Raw genomic sequence first — 25,103 nt, 5'->3', positions numbered from 1 at the left:
TCAAAGCCAAGTTGAAGAGTGTATATGAAGTACACCACCAAAAGAGTTCATGAGAAAGATATATCAGGACTATCAAAAAGGCTGTGCTGATCAAGAGAATAGGAGTGAAAACCAGGCAGGAGAGTACACCAGGTATCGTAACAAGATGAAGACAAAAGAACCAAGTGGTTTTGTGTACCAGTTATGCATCAAAGAAAACTCCATGAACTGATATTTGTGGATATACAACAGAATAAGAGACATCCAGGGGAAGCGAACCACCCTCTGCAACAAGGAACTCTATCCTTCTGGAACGTTTGTGTTGAAGTTGCACATTTCATTTTTCCTTTTTGAACATTTATAAACCACTCAAGTCCAAAGACATTACCCTTTTCACCTTAAATTAAATTTTGTTCGAATGTGTGGGCCAGAATAGAACTTTGGACATGGGACAGTTTTGCTTTGGACATTCTAACAATGACAGAACCTTATTTTTGGTATTAGGTAGGGAAACACCTCCTAGAGCAGGGACAGAGTTATTTCTCCATCCCCTTTTATTTTAATAAAAGTCTTTGAGCAAAAATACCAATCGTGTGTGTTCGAGTCTCATTCCTGGCCCCTCACAGAAGGTTCGCCCCTCAGGTTACTTTGCACTACAATGCAATAATAAACTTTCTTTTCCTTCAGTAATGAAACTCCTTTTTAGATCAATGTGAATTGGAGGTATTTCTGCTCACTCTGCGCTAACCGTTGATAATGTGGACTTTTGCTGCCCCAGGTACTATGAGGTATACCCAAATCTTAGTTTGCAAAAATTGGCTTGTGTACCCGAGTACAGCACAGGTTTCTAAAGTAATGTCCCACGAAAGGTAAAAGAAGAATGTAGAAAAGTACCTTTATTGTAAAGGGTGCCCCTTTGTTGACACGTGTTTTGACCAATTGTGGTCTTTATCAAAACTGGGAACATACTCTTATAATATCCTACCACTCAGAGTTGAGTGAGAGCTCGCTATGTGCACAAATTAATAGGGTTAATTCCCTGGATCCTGATGTTTCACGCAACCCTGTGTTAAAGTGGGATCCTGAACCTGATGGGGTACCGCGTTCCTACCTCCTTTTTAGTTCAGACTCTATTCTCAGTTAGTGTTCTCTGTTTAAAAGCACAATGATGATTTTCTATTGTTGCAATTACTTACACCAACAAATCATACATACATATATCCTACTTTATCTTCACTGTATCGTTTATCTTTCAAAGCTCCATAGTTTATTGTGCGTGAGCAATGCCCATTATGACTTGACATTTATGACATACCACATATCTGTGATTACTGGAAGACAGATTCGCTCTTTATGAACTGCCCATTGCTTGTCTTGAAATATTTGTACAACGCTGGAATTATTTATTTGATCGTTAAAAGAATTTCGCCTCAATTTTGTGTTTACTTAAGGCGGTAAATGCTCCTCTCGATTCTAGAGTTTGGGTGGTTTACTGAAATCAATCTAATCCCAATTCCATTAATTCCTCAGACCTGGACCATAGTAGTCACCAGCACTTCACGCTGACACCTCTACCAGTCGAATACCGGGAACCCAACATCCACATCCCAGGTCTAGTAGGAGGACATGGAGGTACACAGTGATCAGGAATCAGCATGACAGATGGAGGAAGCCTGCAGAGAAATTAGGTGATCGCTGAGGTTGGGCTAGGAAGGAGAGATCAGTGATGGGGTGGGGGTATTTAATGAGGCACAAGTGGTGGCGGGTGGGGTGAGAGTTTGTCGGGAGGAGGGTGTGGGGGGCAGAGCACCTCAAAGGCACAAAGGCGATAAAGAAGGTGGTGATGAAGATATAGGGAGCAGGCATGAGTGGCAGAACCCACCCTTTAAGGGACAATAAGGTTAACAGAGGGCTACGACAGACGAGGGCAAATAAGGAGAATCAGACTGTGCCATATGGCTCATAAGAAAAGAGGACTGACGGGCTGGATAGACGATGGGTGTGGATTTAACAAGGGCACATGAATTTGTTTACTGTGAACTACAATCCTTTGAACTTTGTGTAGCATCCACCGTGCATCTTGCTGCTTAGATATTCCTCCTACTACAAAAAAGAGAATGGTTAAAAGGTTCTTGAAATATATTTTGATCAAGGAAGATTATAGAAATATTAAGGAAGATATTGCAATATTTACCACTACATAATTAGGAAATATATACTGCTCATTTTTCTCATACCAAAGGGATCCAAAAATATTAACTATCCCCGATAAGCCTGCTCTGCGTAAATGTATGCTATTGCATTTCAAGCCAGCTAATTCCTATCACGTCAGGTGCCTGGCAAGCCAGCTGCATGCAGATTGTGAGCATGAAGAAGAGAATCTTTGAGGAACCCTTTTTGTACTTGGAGGCATTAGGTGCTTTGGCAACATGCTACATGCAGGTTGTGTGTACCAAGGATGGAATCTTTGAGGCACTTTCTTTGGCACACCATAAATTGTGTCTAGAGAGCAACCAACGTTTTATTACATCTTGTTTTGTTGTAATATTTCCACATTGGAGCACATGTTGGTTCTTAAAGTATCTACTGATGATTTGGTGCATTCGGTGTTAAACAGGTTTCCATGCTACTGAAGTGGGAATTACAGCACATAGTGACAATGACTGACATTATTTTAAAAATCATTATTGGTATTGACAAATTGTGTTGCATAATGCACATGCTGCATTAGTGCTGAGAGTTCCTATGTAATAAAAGGAGAGTATGAGATGTTGGCGGTGTCAGATACACTTATATCCGCTTGTCAAAAGTTTCACTAATTTGCCAATAATTTTAGCTGTAAACATCACAACCTAGACAATTTCTTATCAATCAACATAATCAGAGATTTTTCCACATCAGCATGCATGCATGTAGTATGTTCCATCTGTAATGTCAATTTCAACATGTACAGATCTGCTTTATGACATGTTCATGCACAGAGTTGTTGGTTTAGGGGTGCAGTATGGAGTAACTAGAATGCAGGTGGATGTGTGCCATCTCCTTTTTTAACTTAATGCTTTAAAAAAACACCGCTTCTCATAATATTGTGTCAGTACCCAGCATGGAAACAATTGTATGTAACTTTACCTCTCGGCACACAGCTGCTATCTGTCCTTCATCCATACAGGTTTCCGTTACAACGTCTGTTAGCGACCCTCCTGCCAAATACTCCATCACCACCCACAATTCATCTCCCACCAGGTAACTACAACAGAACAGACAGACAAATACAATATGTTGATTGTGTAAAATGTCTATAATCTAATTGAAAGTACATACAATTCTCTAAATCATCTTTTTCAACATTCATGAAAATGCATTATATGGAATTGTTAAGATGCCTTATTGAGAGGTGGTTCCAATTTGTCAACAAATTCACAGAGCTATAGGGACCTCAAGAAACAGGGCTATCAATGAATCTTAACAGAACCTGCTGGGCTCCCTTTCCCGACCCGAAGAGCTTGCCCGAGAAAAATGTTCTGTGCTCTGTAACATGCATTATTGTCATTTCCAGCTTCCCACAATCTTACTGGTCCATCTGACGCAACTACAGTACAAGTTACTTACCTGTAACTCTTGTTCTCCAGCATGGGTCTGGCATGGATTCACATGCTTATGAATATTCCCCGTTGTCAGGCTGGGAATCTTCAGTAAAAAAGAAAGTAGTTTAGCTTCAAACTAAAACTGTTCGTCTCCTCTATAGCCTATCAGTGTACTTTGGGTCATACTGCCCCCATCCAATGACACTCTTCCTTCTAGGATCCACCCCTGGGGGTGGATCTTCAGATTTGGTAGCACATGTAAAGGGGCAGCATGAACCAAGAAGAGCCAGAGGGGAAGGAGGGAAGGTTCGCATGTGAATCCATGCAAGACCCATGCTGGAGAACAAGAGTCCCAGTTAAGTAATTTGTACCTTCTCCAGCATGGGGCATTGCATGGTTTCACATGCTCATAAACACAATTACACAGCAGTACACATATAGAAACACTGTAGGTAGCAAGGCTCACCTTTACATTTGTGCTTTTAGCAAGTCAACATAGAGGGAGACCTGGCCTTGGCCAGGATCTTCTTGCATTCCAACAACCGCAAATAGTATTCAAATTCTAAGGCTGTAGGTGCCAGGACACAACGTTCAGCTACGCTGGGTCATGGTGCAGGATTTAACCTTCTCTGGAGAGCAGGTTGGAAAGTGGAGGCAGTTGGATGGCCGGAACCACTGACAGATGGAGAAGGTCTGAGTACCAGATTTGCCTTAGCCATGTCGGTGCAATGAGGATCATCCTGCAGTAGCAATGTCTGAGTGTGTTGATCACACATAGTAGCACCGGAATTGGAGGGAAAGTGTACACAATGAGACCCTCCCAGCGTAATGAGAAGGCATACCCCAGGCTCCTCGGCTGAGGAGATCTTCTGGCAAACATCTGACTGTTGGATTCGGCAGCTGTCACAGAGGTTGATCTGCGACAACCCCATTCGTTGAAGTGGTACGACATTTGCGCTTGCTGAAGCCCCCATTCATGGCAGGACCACAGCTCCCTGCTCAGAGAGTCTGCAATGGTGTTCTTGACGTATGCCATGTGAAAAGGGATGTGAAACATGTGCTGAAGAATGGCCCAGTGCCATCGATACTGGGCTTCCAAGGAGAGAGCGGCAGAGCACGTCCCGCCCCGTTTCCTGATGTGAAACATGGTGGTGGTGTGGTTGTCTGAAGACCCGCACCCTCTTTCCCTGGTGCTGAAGCTGGAAAGACTTGAGGGCCCAGAAGACTGCACGCTCTTCCCAATATTTATGTGCAACTCCTTTTCTTCTGGGAGCCAGAGGCCTCTGGCATGAGAATGTCCTGTGTGGGCTTTCCAACCTTCCAGAGAGAGGTGTCGGTGGTGACTGTAGCTCCATACAGAGAGATCTGAAAGGGAGCTCCCTGAGTGAGGTGTGGACGAACGGACCACCATTGCAGGGTTTAGCGGAATACCCGATTGAGGGCGATCTTGTCTGTCCATGTGCCCTTGAGTTGATGCCATCTGGCATCCAGAAACTCATGAAGGGGTCTCAGCCAAAGCCTTCAAAAGGGGACCAGGAAGACATCGTACCCAGCAGGGACTTGATTGACTGGAGTTTTGCAATGGTCGCTGCCGACAGCTGTTGGACCTTTCCTAGGATGGTCTTCATCCTCTCTTCTGAAGGAGTCGCCAGACACCAGAGTGTTGAGTCCAAGTGCCCAGGAACAGAGCGTTCCAACATGGCACTATGCAGGACTTCGGATAGTTGATCAAGAAGCTTAGCGACGCTAGAAGTTTGATGGCCTCCGCTGCGTGCTGGATTGCCAGAGCATGGGAGTGGGACAGAATGAGCCAATCGTCCAAGGAAGGGTAGACGTGATACCCTTGCGGCGGAGATGCGCTGCCACCGGAGCCAAGTATTTAGTTAACACCCTCAGAGCCACTTTCACAGCGAAGCGAAGGGCCTTGAAATGGTATTGTGTTCCCTGGATGACAAACGCAGGAACTACTGCTGCTTGCAATGAATGTGGATTTGGAAGTACGCGTCCTCCAAGTCGAGAGTTGCCAGAAAATCCCCTTCCTCCAGCTAGTCGTGCATGTGCTGCAACAGAACCATCCTTCGGGATTTGAGGAACTTGAGGCACCGCAAGCATAGGATTGGTCGCCACCCACCAGATTTCTTCTTTACCTGAAAGTATCTTAAGTACACTCCAGAGCCCCAGAGGTGCTGAGGGACTGGTTCTATCGACCCTTTGTGAAGCATGGCTTGGACCTCCTGCAGCAGCTGCGCCGTGTGCAGCTCTTGACACGTGATGGGAGGAATGTTGGGGCATCTGCCTTGAAATTCCAAAGTGTGTGTAATGCTCACCTGATTCCCGCAGAGGCGCCGGTCTTGACTGGGCGAATACCGTATCTTCAAAGGTGATGTGTAACACACGGTTGGCTCTTTGGGCTGGACCTCTGTGCACTGTATGTCTGACTCGCAGAGTAAGATGTCTGCAGATAGAAAATATGGGATTAATGAACTGGGGTTATTGGGTGCCTCTCTCTTCTCCCCCTTCTCTTCTCCTGTAGAACCCCAAAGGTTAACGCTCTCACCTTAGGTAAGTGAACGCCGAGCTCTCCATCTGCCTCGGGGCAGGGTGTCGTAACCAGTTTCTTCACTGGATAAGGGTGCAGGCCTCTTGACCTCAGAGGACTGCTGTCCGTCGTTTACTGCACAAACGGTAAGTCTGAGTATTTCAAATGTCTTTAAAAGTCTTTTGTAATGATGTCTCTTGTTTTGCAGGGTTCCGGCGATGGCGCATGACGGGCTGAAGTGAGTTGAGGATGGAACCCGTGTGAGGAATAGAAGCGCCTGGAAGCACGTAAGTAAGCGCTTGTTGCCTGCTTCACGATGCGCACTAAATGTCCTTTTATCTTGCAGGTACAAGTTCGGAGCTGCTGAAGGGTGCCGGAATACCCACTGGGTTCGGCGTGGGAAGAAGTAATGGCACGTGAGCAATAAAGTTGCCCAATGTCTTTAAACGCACCTTCTTTTGTCTTTCAGATGCGGGATGCAGCGCCGAAGGCCTCCGGAGCGCGCGAAGAGTTGGTAAGCTTTTGTCTTTCAGATGCCGGAATGCAGCGCGAGGCGTTGGTGACAGCTGATGGACCAGGTAAGAGAAGCGCTGTCACTGAAGACCGTAATGCTAACCTGTTCTTTCTTGTCTTTATAGGTGTTGCTGAAGACTGGATTCAGGATGGTAAGCCTTTTTCCCTTAGGCCCAGGATCAGATGCAGAAGACACGATGAGCATTCTGCTGCAGAGGATGCAGAATAACGCAAAGCAAGATTCATCCATCGGGTGTGGTTTAAATAGCCTCCTGTGGTGCTTAGGTGTCTCCTTCCACAGCCTCGCCTAGGTAAGAAAAGAGTTCCTGCTTTCCAGAAGAGTTCCAGTGTTCTGAACCTAGGGAGTGGCTCCTGCCCCACCCAACAGGAAAAGTAGTCCCAAACAGAAGAGGATTAGAGGCTCAACTGGCAGGTAAGTAAGCAGCATGGTCTGCTGCAGGTAAGTCCACCCAAGCATTATGAGCCCGGCGCTTCCAGCGCTAGGACTGGGCATATTTATGAGCCTGGTGCCACTGGCGCCAGGACAGGGTCCAAAAGGTCCCAATTGGGACTGGTTGGCACTCGGAACCTGGGTTATGGGTCTGCTTCCAAGGGAGTTGGGTAAGTCCTGACCTTTTGGAAGCAGAGATCATGACAGCACCCCCCCTCAAGGCCCCTCCCAAACCGGGCTTCTCCGGGGGTTTGGGCTTGTCAGGAAATGTTCGATGGAATCTTTTGATTAGACGAGGAGCGTGGACATATTCTGCAGGTTCCCAGGATCTTTCTTGGGGGCCGTAGCCTTTCCAGTCAATTAGGTAAAATAGTTTAGATTTGGAGATCTTGGAGTCCAGGATGCTTTTGACTTCAAACTCGAGTTCTCCATCAACTAGGATAGGTTTTGGAGATTTAGTTAGTCGGGTTTGAGGTTGCACGGGTTTTAATAGAGAGACGTGGAAGACCGGATGTATCTTCATGTGAGGGGGCAAGTCCAACTTGACCGCTACTGGGTTTACTATGGTAGTGATGGAATAGGGACCAAGGTATCTTGGGTTGAATGTGCATGATCCTTTTAGAGGTAGATATTTGGTGGATAACCAGACTTGATCTCCTACTTGATATTGGGGGGCTTCCTTCCGATGTTGATCTGCTCCTTTCTTGTATTGTTCCTTAGCCCTTTGAAGGTGAGAAACAGCTTCCTTAAAGGCTTGGATGATTGTAGAATGCAGGTAGTCGACTGCTGGTGTTCCAAGATCTTGGAGTGGATCCAACTCCGAGGTTCGAGGGTGACTGCCGTATAGAAGAAAAAACGGGGTTTTCCCAGTTCCCGAGTGGACAGAGTTATTGTAGGCATATTCGGCTATCCAAAGGATATCTTTCCAAGTTTTTTCAGTTTGTTGCAGCATGCAGCGTAAATACTGTTCCAGAGTTTGATTGGTCCTCTCGGTTTGTCCGTCGGTTTGAGGGTGGTGACTGGTCGATAGTCTCACATCAATTTGAGCCGACCGACAGCAACTTCGCCAAAAATGAGAAATGAATTGAATTGACTACCTCGATCCGAAATTAGAACTGAAGGAAAACCGTGCAGTCGGACGATGTTTTCGAGAAATTCTCGGGCCAGAGTTGTTGCTGTTGGCAAGCCTTTGAGTGGAATGAAATGCGCCATCTTGGAGAATAAGTCCACGATTACTAGGATCGTATTGTATCCGGAGCATGGAGGTAGATCGGTGATGAAGTCCATAGAAAGCGTATGCCAAGGGCGAGGTGGGATGTCAATAGGGCGTAAGAGGCCGGCTGGTTTTTCCTTTTGACTCTCGTTTTGGGCGCATACTCCACAGGACATTATAAAGTCTCTGATATCTTTTTTCCAAGACGGCCACCAGAAGTAGCGCTTGATCTTTTCTGAGGTTTTGGCCATACCGGGATGTCCTTCCATTAAGGAATCGTGATAACAAGAGATTACCTTTTTCTGTAAATCTGTGCTGGGCAGGTATAATCGTTCGTGGAAATACAATAAGTTGTCCTTCACTGCAAAGTCCTTTCCCTGCAGATGCCAATTCTGTATGTCTGCTGGAGTTACAAGTTGCCTGGCTTTATCCTTAACTTCCTCTATGGATTGTGTGGCGATTACACCCAGAATTCTTTGTTCGGGAATGATAGGTACAGGTTTAGGGTTGGTCAAGTGTTCTTCCACTCCCATCCGAGAAAGGGCATCAGCTTTACCGTTTTTTGTACCAGGTCGATAGGTAATTATGAAGTCAAACTCGGCAAAGAATAGTGCCCAACGGAGTTGTCTAGAGGATTGGGATTTTGCGTTTTTCAAATATTGCAGGTTTCGGTGATCCGTAATCACAGTAACGGTGTGTCGGGCCCCCAGAAGATAATGCCGCCAAGCCTTAAAGGCAGACTTGATAGCCAGAAGTTCCTTATCAGTAATAGTGTAATTGATTTCAGGAGGCGAGAATTTGCGGGACCAAAATGCCACGGGATGCAACTGATTGGTTACTGGGTCCTTTTGTGATAGAACTGCCCCCATGGCAAGGCTCGAAGCATCAGTTTCAACGATGTAGGGGAGTTCGGGGCGAGGATGTTTTAAAATTGGTGCAGAGATAAATTTAGTCTTCAAATTCTGGAAAGCTTGCTCCGCCTCGGTAGACCATTCAAAACGTTTGTTTTTCTTTAACAAGGCGGTGATGGGCTGGACTATTCGAGAGAATTCGGGGATAAACCTGTGGTAAAAGTTAGCGAAGCCTAACATGCTTTGAACACCTTTTATGGAGGATGGTGATGGCCATTTGAGAATTGCATCGACCTTCTTTGAATCCATACACACTCCACTAGGTGATAATATGAATCCCAAGAACTCAACTTCAGTCACGTTGAAAACACATTTTTCCAACTTGGCGAAAAGTTTGTGTTGACGCAATCTCTCGAGGACCATTTTCACGTGTTTCCGATGTTCAGATTCCGATGAAGAATAAACGAGGATGTCGTCAATGTAAACAACAACACACATCTATGAGCTCTCTGAGGACATCGTTCATAAAATATTGAAAGGCGGCCGGGGCATTGCAAAGTCCGAAGGGCATGACCTGATATTCAAATAGCCCATACTTGGTGCGGAAGGCCGTCTTCCATTCATCGCCCTCTTTTACTCGTACCAAGTGGTAGGCTCCTCTAAGATCCAGCTTTGTATATATGCATGCTTTTCTGACTTGGTCCAGGAGTTCAGGGATCAAAGGTAACGGATATCTATTCTTAACGGTGATCTGGTTCAGGGCACGATAATCTATACAAGTTCTAAGGTCCCCTTCTGTTTTTGGCACGAAGAACAAAGCTGAAGAAGCAGGGGACTTGGAAGGACGAATAAACCCATTCGCTAGGTATTGATCCAGGTATTGTCGGAGGTGAAGGTTCTCAGGCTTGGTGAGGGCATAAATTCTACTACAAGGAGGAGTAGATCCAGGTATCAGGTCTATCTGGCAGTCATAAGACCTATGAGGAGGTAGAGAGTTAGCCTGATCCTTCCGGAAAACATCTTGGAATTCTAGGTATTCGGGAGGTAACTGGGGAGTCTCCGAAGAAATTGCTGCCAGTGCAACACCAGGTGGAGGGTGACAAGTAGAGACACATTCTGGAAACTGAACCGTTCTTGCTCGCCAATCGATCTGAGGATTGTGTTTCTCCAACCAAGGTATTCCTAGAATAATCTGGAACTGAGGGGCCTTGATCACATCGAACACGATCTTCTCATGGTGTCCATCTTGACTTACTAGCGTCACTTCTTGAGTGGTATGCGTTACTGGTCCGGAGGCTATCTCCGTACCATCCACCGTAGTAATGACGTCCTTTACAGCCTTGGGACAAAGAGTTAAATTCATCCTCAAAACCATTTCATGATCCACATAATTGCCGATGGCACCGCTGTCGACGTAAGCTTCAATCGCATGTAATCGATCCGGATGATCAGGGCTAATGAGGACCATAGGTATCACGAAATGGGAGGTCATGGAACTGGTTTTAACGCTCGGCAAGAGGACCTCTATTCTTGTCGGGCGAGGTCGTTTCCCTGCTCAGAGTTTGTGACCTTGGTAACTGCAGCTCATACTGCCTTCTTGGCTGGTTTCACCGGACAGTCTCGAAGAAAGTGCCCTGAGTTTCCGCAATAGAGGCATAATTGCAACTGTTTTCTCCTTTCCCGCTCCTTTTGTGTGAGCGGTCCTTTCAGGCCCCCTATTTGCATGGGTTCCCCGGAGTCTACTCCTTTGGAAGGAGTTGGTGGTTTGGAAAATACTCGAGCATCAAACTTGGAACGATCGGCCTTCCTGTTCTGCAGTCTGTGATCTATTTGAACGACTAAGTCTATATAGTCCGAACAGTCTTGCGGGGGATTCACTACTTGGGCTAACACATCTTTGAGCTCTCCACGTAGACCTCTATAAAACAGCGTAATCCTTTTGTCCTCAGGCCATTGAGTTTCCACTATCAGTCTGTTGAAAGACGCAATATAAGCCAAAAGGTCTTGATTACCCTGTCGCAATGAAAGGAGCTCATTGTCCAAGGCCTGCCCCTGTGAATGTCTTGCGAACAGTTTTTCCATACTGAGCTGAAAAGCTTGAAAATCATGGAGAACCGGATCATCTTGATTAACTAGAGGGATTGACCAGTCTGCCGCATTGCCACTAAGGTACGAAAGCACGAAAGCTACTTTAGCTTGATCAGTTGGAAAGGCTGCTGGCCGGCATAAGAAATGCAACCGGCACTGATTAATAAATACTGCAAACCTCTTTGGGTCACCAGAAAATCGTTCGGGCGGAGCCAGAGGTACATTCCCAGGTAGGTTGATTTGCACTGGATTCATAGAGGATGTTGAAGGAAAATTTGCCCCTGATGCGGGTAATGGGGTCTGTCCGGCTTGTGACTGTAGCAATTGTCTAGCGAGATCGTCTGTTCGCTCCTTGGAAATTATCAGTTCCCTTCTTAGAGCGTTCGGTTCCTGACGAATTGCATGCACTTCTGCTCTTAGTTCCACAAGTAACTGGGCTAGCTGATCGGTATCCGAGGTTTCCATAGCGCCTGGGCGGGAGTTTTGCGGTAGGCTTTGCGTTCTGTAACGCTCACCTGATTCCCGCAGAGGCGCCGGTCTTGACTGGGCGAATACCGTATCTTCAAAGGTGATGTGTAACACACGGTTGGCTCTTTGGGCTGGAGCTCTGTGCACTGTATGTCTGACTCGCAGAGTAAGATGTCTGCAGATAGAAAATATGGGATTAATGAACTGGGGTTATTGGGTGTCTCTCTTCTTCCCCTTCTCTTCTCCTGTAGAACCCCAAAGGTTAACGCTCTCACCTTAGGTAAGTGAACGCCGAGCTCTCCATCTGCCTCGGGGCAGGGTGCCGTAACCAGTTTCTTCACTGGATAAGGGTGCAGGCCTCTTGACCTCAGAGGACTGCTGTCCGTCGTTTACTGCACGAACGGTAAGTTCTGAGTATTTCAAATGTCTTTAAAAGTCTTTTGTAATGATGTCTCTTGTTTTGCAGGGTTCCGGCGATGGCGGATGACGGGCTGAAGTGAGTTGAGGATGGAACCCGTGTGAGGAATAGAAGCGCCTGGAAGCACGTAAGTAAGCGCTTGTTGCCTGCTTCACGATGCGCACTAACTGTCCTTTTATCTTGCAGGTACAAGTTCGGAGCTGCTGAAGGGTGCCGGAATACCCACTGGGTTCGGCGTGGGAAGGAGTAATGGCACGTGAGTAATAAAGTTGCCCAATGTCTTTAAACGCACCTTCTTTTGTCTTTCAGATGCGGGATGCAGCGCCGAAGGCCTCCGGAGCGTGCGAAGAGTTGGTAAGCTTTTGTCTTTCAGATGCCGGAATGCAGTGTGAAGACCTCCGGAGCACGCGAAGAGTAGGTAAGCCTTTGTCTTTCAGATGCTGGAATGCAGCGCGAGGCGTTGGTGACAGCCGATGGACCAGGTAAGAGAAGCGCTGTCACTGAAGACCGTAATGCTAACCTGTTCTTTCTTGTCTTTATAGGTGTTGCTGAAGACTGGATTCAGGATGGTAAGCCTTTTTCCCTTAGGCCAGGCCCAGGATCAGATGCAGAAGACACGATGAGCGTTCTGCTGCAGAGGATGCAGAATAACGCAAAGCAAGATTCATCCATCGGGTGTGGTTTAAATAGCCTCCTGTGGTGCTTAGATATCTCCTTCCACAGCCTCGCCTAGGTAAGAAAAGAGTTCCTGCTTTCCAGAAGAGTTCCAGTGTTCTGAACCTAGGGAGTGGCTCCTGCCCCACCCAACAGGAAAAGTAGTCCCAAACAGAAGAGGATTAGAGGCTCAACTGGCAGGTAAGTAAGCAGCATGGTCTGCTGCAGGTAAGTCCACCCAAGCATTATGAGCCCGGCGCTTCCAGCGCTGGGACTGGGCATCTTTATGAGCCTGGTGGCACTGGCGCCAGGACAGGGTCCAAAAGGTCCCAATTGGGACTGGTTGGCACTCGGAACCTGGGTTATGGGTCTGCTTCCAAGGGAGTTGAGTAAGTCCTGACCTTTTGGAAGCAGAGATCATGACAGTGTGCCCCTGCTGTACAACATCCAGTACCCATTTGTCTGACAAGATCATTCTCCACTGATTAACAAAGCTTCATAGTCGGCCTCCGACTGGGGTGCAGAAGTGGAGGGCGTGGTTCATGGGCCGATTCAGGCATGCTTCGGCATCTGCGTCATGGATGGGGCGGCGACAACGCTGAGTGCCACTGCCATAGTCGTCCTAGGTGGTGGAACGAGAGGGCTGGCGATAGGGGCTGTGTAACCCTTGGAGGATCTGGAGACTCGCCCTTTCGGGGGAACAAAAGGACAGCCTCCTCTGCTGCATGGTTCCCAGAGAGCATGCCATCTCTGTGTCAGTCTTGATGGCCCAGAGTGCTTCATGGACTGCTTTTCCAATAGGTTGTCCCCATCGAACGGCATGTTAATGACTTTGGTCTGCTCATTCATGCAGAAATTCGTAGCTTTTAGCTAACCTTGGCATCAGAGAGGCACACCATTCCTCATCTGGTGGAAGCCAGAGACCGCAATGTTGAGAGTGACAGTGATGACGTGGTCGGAAGCTACTTCCCCTTCCTGTAACAGTCGTGGCTTCAGACCTTTTATCGTCAGGAAGGAAGTCAATAAACCCCAGCTTGTACCACAGCTCCCTGCCATACCTTGACAGGATGGCAAGAGTGTTGGCGGCCTTGATGGTGCAAGCTGCCGTGGTGATGATGTGCTTCCTTGAAACATCAAGATTCTTGCCCTCCTGGTCTGGAGGCACCATGGACGACTAAGATGGGTTGGAGGACCTCTTTCTGGTGGCATCTGATAAAACAGAGTCCAGAGAAGGCCGAGTCGGGAGAAGGCTGAGACCTAAGGCACCTAGGGGCTGAGTCTGGAACCCAGTATTTCTTTTCCAACCAGTCACAGGCATGGTATTATGAGCCTTCATGACTGCTAAGTCATCCTACCATAGGTAATTCAACAAAGAGACTGATAGAATGGTCTTCTTGGAGGACTCCCTGCGCTCATAGTGGACACCCTCCTTTTTCTTCTCCTATGGCACCAGGTTGAAGAGTTTGGCAGCTTTTGAAATGATGGGATGGAAAGAGCAAACTTCATCCAGGGGGAAGAGGCCCTGGTGGGCTCATCAACATCCGGAGGTTCCCCATCCACAGGAACGTAGTCAAAAACCCATCTGTAGGAGTACTTCTGGTGTCTGTGTCCGTGCCAGTATCAGTTTGAACTGGCTCCATCACCACGGTAGGAAGAGCCGCTGGTGCAGGCCGAGGGGTAACAGGGACCTTGTGAGGCGGTGTCTGCTGATGCTGAGGTGGCCTTGGAGGACTCATGGGCGGAGCCGGTACAGGAGCATCGGGCAGTCTCTCTAAATATATACCACCAGAGTGTGCAGGGGGGTTAGGATGCCCAAGGACAAGTCACATGGCGGAGGAGCAGGTGCAGCTGGTACAACAGGAGTAGGAACCGGGGATCCCAGAGGAACCAGAGTAAAGAGTGGGACAGCCTTGGTGGGCCTGGGCAGGAAGTCCTATCTCTCGCCAGATCAGAGCCCTTTGGAAAGGAGGCAACAACTGGACCCTGCGGAGCAGGAATAGGTATCGATGGGATCATCGTTGAAATCACTTACGGCAGTCTAGGAGGCAGAGATACTCAGGGCGTGGTGACCGTCAAAGAGGTAAAAGGTGACTGTTGTTGACAAGCCCATTTGGGGTAGCCGCCATCGAAGAAGACTTGACTTTGCAGATGGAGTCGTCAATGGGATGGTAGTCGATGGGGCAACGGTATGGATGAAGTTGAGGCTTGTGTCGACAACGGTCGGAACGAGGTCCTTAAAGGCTCGTCTTCGATGACTGCCTGTGCTTGGATGATTAGGCCAGAGATTTCCCTGTGGACAGAGGTAAGCCACCAGCTGTTAGGGTAACCATCAACAGAGTTGGTGGCAAAGCTTTCTTGGAACTAGGTCCCGCAGCGGCAGAGACCGTTGACGAAGTTGATGGAACGTGGAATTTTGCCTTCTTTTGGCTCTTCACCAGGGAAGCATCCTCAAAGGACTTCGACCTCTTCCTACCAGAGGTAGTATGCTCAGTGGACTTGCCGGCCCTGGAAGAGCCAGGACTACGCCCAGAGGCCGCGTCAGCATCCTTACCTTCCTCAATCCATGCCACCAACAAGGCAGTTTGACAGTCTCTTCGATGAAAGGGATTGACAGCTTGAGCATCCGTTGGCGTTGTGGTCGGGATGAAGACAGTAAATGCACTTAAGGTGCCAATCCTCGAAGATATTCTTAAGGCCGCAGCTTTCACAGGACTGGCATCTGCCGTGGTTGAGGTGTCACAGAGTAGGCCCAAGCCTGGGGCTCCATGGGCTGAAGATACGACGGTGTATTCAAGCTCTTCACCAAAAACCAGTAGATTCCGCGTGATGGTTGATGATGGAGATGTAAGATTTCTTCAAAAAACAGCAACAAACAGCAAAAAACTAAATTTTTGAGGAGCGAAGCACAAGGACTCCCAACACTAGAAATGTGCGATAATATCTGCAGATGGCCACAAGGGTTGGAGCTTAGGAGGACGAGTGTCATTGGGTGGGGAACGTATGACCCAAAAGACACTGATAGGCTATAGTGGAGACTAGCAGTTTTAGTTTGAAATTAAACTGCTTTTGGGGGGCGTGGCCAAGATGGCGGGCTGAACGGACGTCCAAAATGTGAGCTCTGTCCCTGTAAAACTGGAACGCATGGTGATATCATGCATCTTCTTACCCACAACCGAATTTGGGCACAGAGCTATGTCTGCAAAATAAAGTGGGGGTGGTGGATGAAGAAGCTGTAGCTGAGGAGCCCCAGCTGCGAGTGGCGAGTGGCAAAGAGTGCTGAGGGTGATCGAGGCCTGCGAAGGAAGGAGGGTGGCGGCAGCCAAGAGCAGCGGGAGGCCTGGGAGAGACTAGCACTACTGTGCGCCAGATAAGGAGGCAGCCAGAGGGCTGGCGACCGCCATGCAGATAGGCGTGGGCCAGGGTGACACAGAGGCATGCAAGGAAGGGCCTCCAGGCCCGGTCACTGAAGGCAGCAGGAAGAGGGCCCCAAGAGGGGTGGCAGGTGAGGGGCCCGGGGAGTGAGTGGAGGAGGCGGTGACAGGAGAGGAACACAGGCACCAGGTGCAGATACTTGGCCAACTGCCCTGTAGTGGGGGCAACAGAGGACTGCTGCGTTAGTCCAGTAGGGCAAGATCCACGGGGAAGCAAGTGGAGGTGGGCCCTGGAAGAGTGAAGAGAACAAGAAGGTGAGGGAAGAGTGCCTGCTGGCGAAGAGGGGGCAGAAGAGTCAAAGAGGGCTGCTGACCACACAACCAGGGAAGGTGTAGAGAGAAGGGGTAGAGCCTGGGAAGCTACCGAATACACGCTTGGAAAGGGGTGAGAGATAAGAGGGTATCCCCGGAGACAAACAGAGGAGTCTCTGGGCCATAAATCTCACTGAACAGCTGGGCTTGTTGAAGAGGGCCCGCAGAGAGGCAGAGGGGGCTGAGGCTTGGCGCCAAAGCAGACAAGGAGCTGAGGAGATATAAAAGCAGAGGCGGGGCAAAGCAGCCCCACACTCAGGAGGAAAACTGGATGCAGGCTGGGGATGGATAATGTAGATGGGACTAAAGTAGAAAGATACCACATCAGGGGCTTTGGGGCTTGAGGAACACCAGAACGAGCACACTCAGACCAAGCTCCAGTTTGGAAATCGGACCGGGCATGGCAAAGAGGAGATGACACTCACCAAAGAAGATCTTCTTTCAGCCCTGGCCAAGTTCAAGGGGGAACTAACAGATGGTTAAAGGAGAGGGGGCCAGCATCAGGGAACAACTCACAGGCGATTATGGCAAATCGAAGGGACATTGATGCATTGGGTGAACGCATGGTGGAAGCAGAGAGCTGGTTGAACAAGTACCTGAATTGGCCTAGTTGGTGCGGGGGGTGAGGAGGACCGGTTAGGGGCCCTGGCGGAGAAGTGTAGGGATTTAGAAAATAGATCATGGAGGGACAACATCCGGATCAAGGACCTCAAAGAGGGGGCAGAGGGGTCAGACTTGGAGACTTGTATCCAAGTTATGTTTGTGGACCACACGGAGGGGGAAGTGGGCCAAAATATGGAAGCTGAAAGAGTACGTAGAGTGGGTAGTCGAAGAGCAGACCCAGGGCCAAGGTCAAGGGATGTGCTGGTGAAGATGCACAGCTACAAGGATAAAAACACGGCTGATGTGTGCGGCCAGAAGGAAAGGGCAACTTTAATTGAGGGGGGAGCAACATCCAAATATATGATGATCTACCTCAACAAAAGAAGGATGGAGTACCAATGGCTCTTCCCGACAAGGCTTCAGTTCCGCATGGGGAAGGAGGAAAGGACGGTGTCGCAGGTGGAGGATTGAGGGCACTGAGGGTGTGCCCACGAGACTGTTTGGAGGTAAAAGCAGCTCCCAGGGGTGAGACTCAAAGAAGGCATGAAATGGACAAGAGGACCCGAAAGGGGTGTGTATGAAGTTGTACAATGTGGCTCAGCTACTTTCACCATTGGGGCAAAGGGAATGTAGGGAGGAAGATGAGGAGGGATTTGGGAAAATGGGGAGTAAGCATCTCATGATGTTCGTCTTGTGGGGTCACGTCGAGAACCTGGATGAGGAATCCAGGGATTGTTATGTGTTGGGGATATACTACTAGTCAAGGGGGCAGCCAGTCATATCATGGCAAAAGGGGCTTAGTCAGTGAGGTTACTGTGTCCAGGAATGACGGAGCATATGAAAGCAAGGATAAAATGTATAGGCTAGAATCATGGAATGTGAGGAGGTTGAACAGCCCAAACAAGAGAGTGCCGGTCCTCCGGGAGATCAAGAAAAGAGGAGGAGAGGTAGTCTGCTTACAGGAGATGCACCTGGTGGGAGTAGATGTGGGTCGCCTCTGCAATAATGAATATTCCACTCCAATTTCACGCTGTGGCAGAGAGAAAAAGGGCTGGAGTGGCCATTCTTTTTCACAAATCGATGGCGATCCAAGGGGCCAAGGCGAAACGAGATCCGGAGGCGAGATATGTACCGGTGAAGGCGAACGTGGGAGGTCAGATGTATACCTGGGCATCGATTTACGCCCCCAACCAAGGACAGGAAGGGCTTTTGGAAGGATGTTTAACGGAACTGTGCCGTTTTGGGGAAGGAAAGCTTCGGATGATGGGAGACTATAACCTAGCGGCAGACCCGTTTATGGATCAGTCAGGAGGGGTGAGGGGGCCATAGTGGGTATAATGTCCAAAAAGCTAAGAGAGCGTTGAGGAAATGGGACTGCAGGATGCTTGGAGGGTACACCACCCACATGATCGGGATTATTCATTTTACTCCCATGTACACAAAACCCATTCCTGGATAGATTACATCATGGCAACGCAGAGGGTAGGTACGCTGTCCAACCATGCAAAGGTCTCATTGGAGTGGGAGGAAGGAGGACTGAGGGGGCCACAGGGCGTGGCAACTGGAAGAATACCTCAGAGATCCAGGGATATGGCGACATGTGGAGACCGAGACTCGCAAATTCATAGAGGAGAATGAGGGGCAGAGGTAGACGCCTGGGGAAAAGTGGGATATGTTCAAAGTTGGGATTAAGAATAGTCTAATTGAGGCATCCAAGAGGCTAAGAGAAGAGAGACGGGTGGTGGAGCAGGGCCTGGAGCGGGAAATACAGGAGCTGGAGGCAGCCCACAAGGAGAAGGGCATGAACGAGGTAAGGCGAGGGGGCATCTAAAACAGCTGATTAGTAGGTCAGTTGAAAGAACCCTCCTGAGTAGCAGAAGTTCTACAAGCATTGGAACAGGGTTGGGACGGTGCTGGCCAGGGAACAAAGTGCATTCATAGCTACTCTGGGAGACAATGGGGGGTGGGGGGAGATTGGTGGGGAGGAGGACAGATAAGCGCACGGTCCTCCAGGAATTCTTTGCAGATATCTATAGGGAAGAACCATGTGATGGTGCAATACAACAGGAATACTTGGCGGAATGGTGGGGGCCGCAGCTGTCCCCTGAGCAAAGGGAACAGTTTGATGAGCCTATAACATGGGAGGAGGCACAACGGGTGATGACAAGGCTAAAACCACACAAGTCTGGGGGAGGACAGGCTAACAGCGGTGTTCTATACAACATATAAGCAGTTGCTAGCCAAGGGGTTGGCAGAGGTAATCAATGGTGTTCGCAAAAAGGTGCAAAATATCAATTTCTATGGAGATGGAGCACATCACGCTCATTCCGAAGGCGGGGAAGAACCTACACCAGAGTTCCTCATACCGGTCGATCGTACTCATCAACGTGGATGCTAAACTCTTATACAAGGGTATTGGGGCCTAGGCTAGAAAGGGTTCTCCAGAGCCTAATAGAGCAGGACCAGTCAGGATTCATCCAGGGGCGAAATGCGTTTGATGACGTAAGAAGGGTTATGCATATAATCGACAAGGCCATGAGGGGGGAAAGCTCTACACCCACCTGCTTACTGCTGCTAGATGACGAGAAGGCGTTCGATCGAGTGAACTGGGGGTTCATGAGACAAACGTTAAGTAGGGTAGGGGTGGGTCCAAAAATTCTGAGAAGGGTACATGCCAAATATCAAAATCTCTAAGCCATGATTAAATTGAATGGAGGGCTGACAAACCCATTCCCAATAAATCGTGAAACCAAACATGGGTGCCCACTCTACCCCCTGTTGTTCGCGCTAGTGATGGAACACTTTGCTCAGCGGGTGACACAGAACAGGGAGATAAAAGGGGTTAAATCGACGAGCACGCCCCATAAAATGGGTCCATTTGCTGATGTAGTCCACATGGTCTATAAACCGGAAACGTCACTGCCGGCAATAATGGGTGAGTGGGTGAGATACAGGCTTTTTCTGAGGTTTCTGGATTTAAAGTCAGAAATATTAAACCTATCAGTAGGGGAAGAGGAGCAAAAAAGTTTGGAGTAATACCCCATTCATATGGACGACAGGCTTGGTCAGATACCTGGGGGTGAACATGACGGCAACTGTACACCAGATAGTAGGGGCAAATTAAAGCAGGCCTGGCAAGATGGAGGGGGCTGTACTGGTCTTGGCTAGGTAGAATTGCTGCTGTGAAAATGAACATCCTCCCTCGATTTCTATACCCATTTCAAGCGATCCCTTTGGCAATACCGGGGAAGATGATGAAAGGGATCCAGGAGGATATATTGAGGTTCATATGGAATGGGAAGAAACCTTGTATATGGCGGGAAATGTTATTTTGAAGGAAGCACCAGGGGGGAGTGGGATGCCCCAATGTGATGAGATACTTCCACGCAGCACAACTGAGAGCTCTGGCAGAATAGAGAGTGCGGACAACATTGGTTAGTCCTGGAACAGGCAGTGGCAGGAGAAAATCTTTGGAAAATTCCATGGATGAGAAAGGAGGACAGACCAAGAGGGCTTATGGGGAACCCAATTACAAGAAGCACCCTAGATATTGGGCACCGGCTGAATGGGAGGTTCAGGTTGATGCCATTGCCATCACCATGGACCCCAGTTTTTCTAAACCCTGCATTCCCGCCGGGAATGGAATACAGTAGGTTCAAACGGTGGATAGCGGGAGGGATGAGGGAGATTAGGGATTTATATGAGGTGACTCAACTCAAAACATTTGATAGTTGCCAGAAGGAATATGGTCCGGGAAGGGAGGACCGTTTATGCTTACCAGCAGCTTAAATACTGGGTGGGGGCATCAGCGGTAATCAAGGAGCCAAGAGAGAGCTGACAGATGGGAAAAGCTGCTGTCATTCAGTGAGAACAATAAGGGATTAATATCAGCCATCTACAAGATTCTGTCGGTAAAGGGGGGCGGGAGATGTGGGCAGTGCGGCGCGAATGGGAGGCTGGGCTGGGGAGGAAGTTTACAGATAAGGTGTGGGGGCACGCCTTGAAGGGATGCACAGATGGCACTAGACCCCAGAGAAGCTCCATAAGATGTATGACTCGCTCTCCCTGTTGTGCCGGAGGAATTGTGGAAGGGAGGGAAGGACTGAGCATATTTGGAGGGATTGTCCACAGCTCAAGCACTTCTGGCAGGAGGTTAAATCAAAGGTGGGTGGGATATTGGGATTTGATGTAGAAATAGATGGGGTCGTGGCACTCCTGAACATACCACCGAAGGGGGAATCTGAGGCTGGGAGCAAAAGCAGGAATGCTTGGGGCAAATTTACTGATGAGTGCTAGGCGTTGTATAGTGAAGCAGTGAAAGAGTAAGGACCTGCCGTCCATTATTTAATGGTACTACTCAATTTGGGACGTTGTGAATGTGGAAAACCTGATGGCGATAGTGAGGGGCCCAATGGGGAGGTTTGGCAAAGTTTGGTTGCCCTTTCTTAACTATGCACAAAGACTATACTCGCCTATACATCCCGAAGAGACTGTGCATGTTACCGGATGAAGATAACTGAGCCAGGGAGGGGAGAAAAGAGGGGATCCGTCATCTCTAGGAGGAAACTGGGGTGGAGGGGGTGGGTTCTGAAGCTGTTATTGTTGGGAAATTGGGTTGCTGGTAAGTTTTGGGAGGAAACACTGTACATGAATGACAACACGTGTGCATTTTTATAAGCTAATAAAGATTTGGTTGAAAAAAGAAATGCTAAACTGCTTTCCTGTTTACCAAGGATTCCCAGCCCGATGATGGAGAATATTCATGAGCATGTGAATCCATGGAAGACCCCATGCTGGAGAATTTTGGAAAACATTTTGCTCAGTTGATTAACAGGTTATTTCATGGTTCAAAGTGGCAGCAAGTTCATATTTATACATAGTTCTACGTGCCATTTTGCTTCTTGCAAAACTCCCAAGTACCTCTCAGTGCCACCTAAACTCCCCAATTGTCCTAGTACGTTCCCAGTTCCTTTGTTTGGCCCCATTGCTCCTTTTGCCTTACTCGCACTGTTCCTTTCTCCTCCTACACATGCAACATTACCCACTGATTCAACCCTGCTCAATTGCTCCATGCCTATTAGGGATTCCCTACACTTGCTGTGTTACGTACATAGTATCCATCTTCCTTCTATGCACCAACACCCTCTACCATACCTTTTCCTTTCATGGCCCTTAGAAAGCTTCCAACAACCAGCCACCTGTGCTCCTTTTGCCCCACTCAATTCTCCTTACTTGCATACATCATCTTCATTGACCCCACTTAGTACCCACTTTAACTAGGTTACGTGATATTGCCTGCATCCCTGTTCTTCATCCCCTGTACACCGCCTTGCGTACTCTCCTCCTGCAAAACACACACATTTTCACAAAGCTCTTGCTTTATTTCTGCTAGTGCTGCCTTCAAAGACCCAATGCTAGGTTGAGTCATCATTGTCTCATAAGTACCATTAAGTAGGGTAACACACATCTGTTATCTGTCAATAGCACCAAGATGCCCCCCTTTGCTGAAAATGCACTCTACAAATACACCGATTATGTTATAAGAATGCAATGTTTCCAAAGACTTTAAAAGATGACATGAATGCCTGTACAGGGGTTCTAGAAATATGTTGGGGTGACAAAGTCTGTACGAAAGAAACAGCTTCTCCTGCTGTGCCACCAGACTTTGGAACCCGCCAGCTCCTAAGTGAGGTGCAGGAGACCCAGCTCTTCAAAGAGCACATTGTTAAATGCTAAGCACCTCCTTGTAAGCCTATCATCCGCACTAGGGTATCTTTGCAGTGCAAGTCAGTTTGTGAGCCTCCTGCACGCTTCCAGATAGAAAGTCATACACAAGGTATTCGGATTCAAACCCTCCACCAACCAATCAGGGAGGCTCTCATCTATATGTCGCCTTGACTGTCATCCCCTTACACAGAGGCTATGGAGGGGCCAGATGGGGGTGCTTAACAGAATGGGTGGCTTCCTCTGGCCCCAAGAGGGGCTATTTCTACTTTGTGCCAGAATTCCACTATAATAGCCTAGATCTTTGCACTATCCAGATATGCCTGGTGACTGTTTTCCACTCAGGTTTGACTGAGAACTCTGCAGGCATAAACCATTGATTAATGGGGAGACCAAGGTCTTAGCGAGGGTTCTAGCCAACCGCCTACTTGGGGTAATAAACTCGCTAATGCACCCGGACCAATGCAGGTTCATGCCCTCCAGATCCACATGCATGAACCTTTGCAAGGTTTAATTCGCCATCAGCCAAGCCTCAGTAATACCGGAATTGGTGGAACCTCTGGCTGTAGACTTCGAGAAGGCATTTGACTCAGCTGGGCACTCTCTAGGAGATCATGGGCTGCATGGGAATTGGGGAGAATTCTCTCCAATGGGTTTGCTTGCTCCAACACCTCCCCTGAAGCAGTGGTCTGGGTCAACAGCATATCCTCTGGGGGTTTCACTCTGGGTCGAGGGACAAGGCAGGAATGTTCCCTCTTCCCCTTGATTTTCACTCTGGCCATTGAGCCCATGCTATCAAACTGCGGACAGCCACCGACTGGGCCAGACTAAAATGGCCTGGGGGTGGAACGGAGGGTTAGTCGAGGGGGGGGGGGGGGAGACAGGGTCTCACTTTATGTGGACGACCTTCTAATCTACAAGAGCAACCCTGAAGTCTCATATCAAGTCCTGACCAGAATTCTATCGGAATACCATGGGTTTAGTGGGCTTAAGGTAAATAGGCTGAAGTCGGTGCTCTTCCTTCCATGGAGGGAGGTAGGGGGTAACGGTGCTACCCCCCCCCCCCACTGCTCTTATCCAGTCTTGGTATAAATATGTAGTCAATATATAGTCATTCACGTGAGCCCAAGCTCATCAGATTTCCTTTGACTTAACCTTAATCCGGTAATGGACAGATTCACATTGGACATTGTTCATTGGCAGGCTATCCTGCTGACTCTGCTGGCCAAGTCAGCGCTTTTTAAAAATGCTTGCACTCCCTAGGTTTCTTTACATGCTTCAAAATGCCCCAATCCCTAAATCAGTTTTTGTCATGATTGAGAGCACTCTGCAAAGTCTGTTGTGGCGGGGCAAAACAGCCACGCATTGCTCTCAGAACGCTACAGCGCTCTGTATGGGAAGGAGGGTTGGGGTTGCCATGTTTATGGCAGGGTAGGGCCGCGCAACTTGGGGCAGCGAACAACTGGTTACAGGGGAATCTGAGGCTTCCTCATGTGGCAATTGAAAGGGGGTGGATGGGAGAGAGGCCCCCCCAAACAAGTGCTTTATGATGCAAGACCCGGGGGTGGGCCCTTCACCTGATGATACGACACACCCGGCAGGAATGGGCCGATGCACAGTATATAAAATGGTGGAGAAAGCAAACGCTGGACCAACCCCTCTGGAACAATAGACACATCCCTGAAATATGCAACTGGGAGGAACAAGGGGTTAAAGTACTGGCTGGTGTGGTGCAGGATGGGCAGCTCAACCCGTTTGAGCCATTATAGGACACATTTGGGTTCCTAAGGAGTGAACGCTACAGACATAATACCTTGCTTGCCTTTAGATCCCAATCCCCCCCGGGAGAGGTTCCCAAGTGCTCACCCATAGAAGCCAACATTTTCCCTGACTGCATTGCACCAAGGTCACTTCAACACTGTATAAGGTGTGAACAGCATTTAGGGCATTTAGGGCTGAGGAGTCGTCCCGACTCAAGGGCAGATGGGAGAGAGATGTCGGACTATGAGCCCCAGAAGAATGGGTTGAGGCACTCCTGTTCTCATGGGAGGTCAGAATTGCCGCCAGACTCCGCCTTATCCAGTATAAAATACTGCATCATGTATACTACTTGCAAACAGCTTTGGCCCGCTTGGGGGGGAACAGACCAAGACAACTGTTTGCGATGTTGAATGGCACGGGGACACCTTTTTCCATACATTATGGGAGTGTGCAAAAACCCAAATATTCTGGGGGGGGGGGAGTGCTTCCGCAAGATGACTATTACTGGGGCCTC

At 48.6% G+C, this 25,103-nt stretch overlaps 1 protein-coding gene across 3 annotated transcripts in view; it reads right to left on the bottom strand.

The window, feature by feature from the left end:
- Positions 1-25,103, bottom strand: part of PAK1 (p21 (RAC1) activated kinase 1) — a 724,626-nt gene that overhangs the window by 76,012 nt on the left and 623,511 nt on the right. For all 3 annotated transcript variants that reach the window (XM_069639982.1, XM_069639985.1, XM_069639983.1), the window contains exon 12: positions 3,109-3,226. In XM_069639982.1, coding sequence (XP_069496083.1) covers positions 3,109-3,226 — 118 coding nt within the window. The remainder of the gene's footprint in view (positions 1-3,108; positions 3,227-25,103) is intronic.

This window comes from Ambystoma mexicanum, chromosome 7q, assembly GCF_040938575.1.
Source record: "Ambystoma mexicanum isolate Mex_15411 chromosome 7q, UKY_AmexF1_1, whole genome shotgun sequence".
NCBI lineage: Eukaryota > Metazoa > Chordata > Amphibia > Caudata > Ambystomatidae > Ambystoma > Ambystoma mexicanum.
This window is presented reverse-complemented; position numbering and strand designations above follow the sequence as displayed.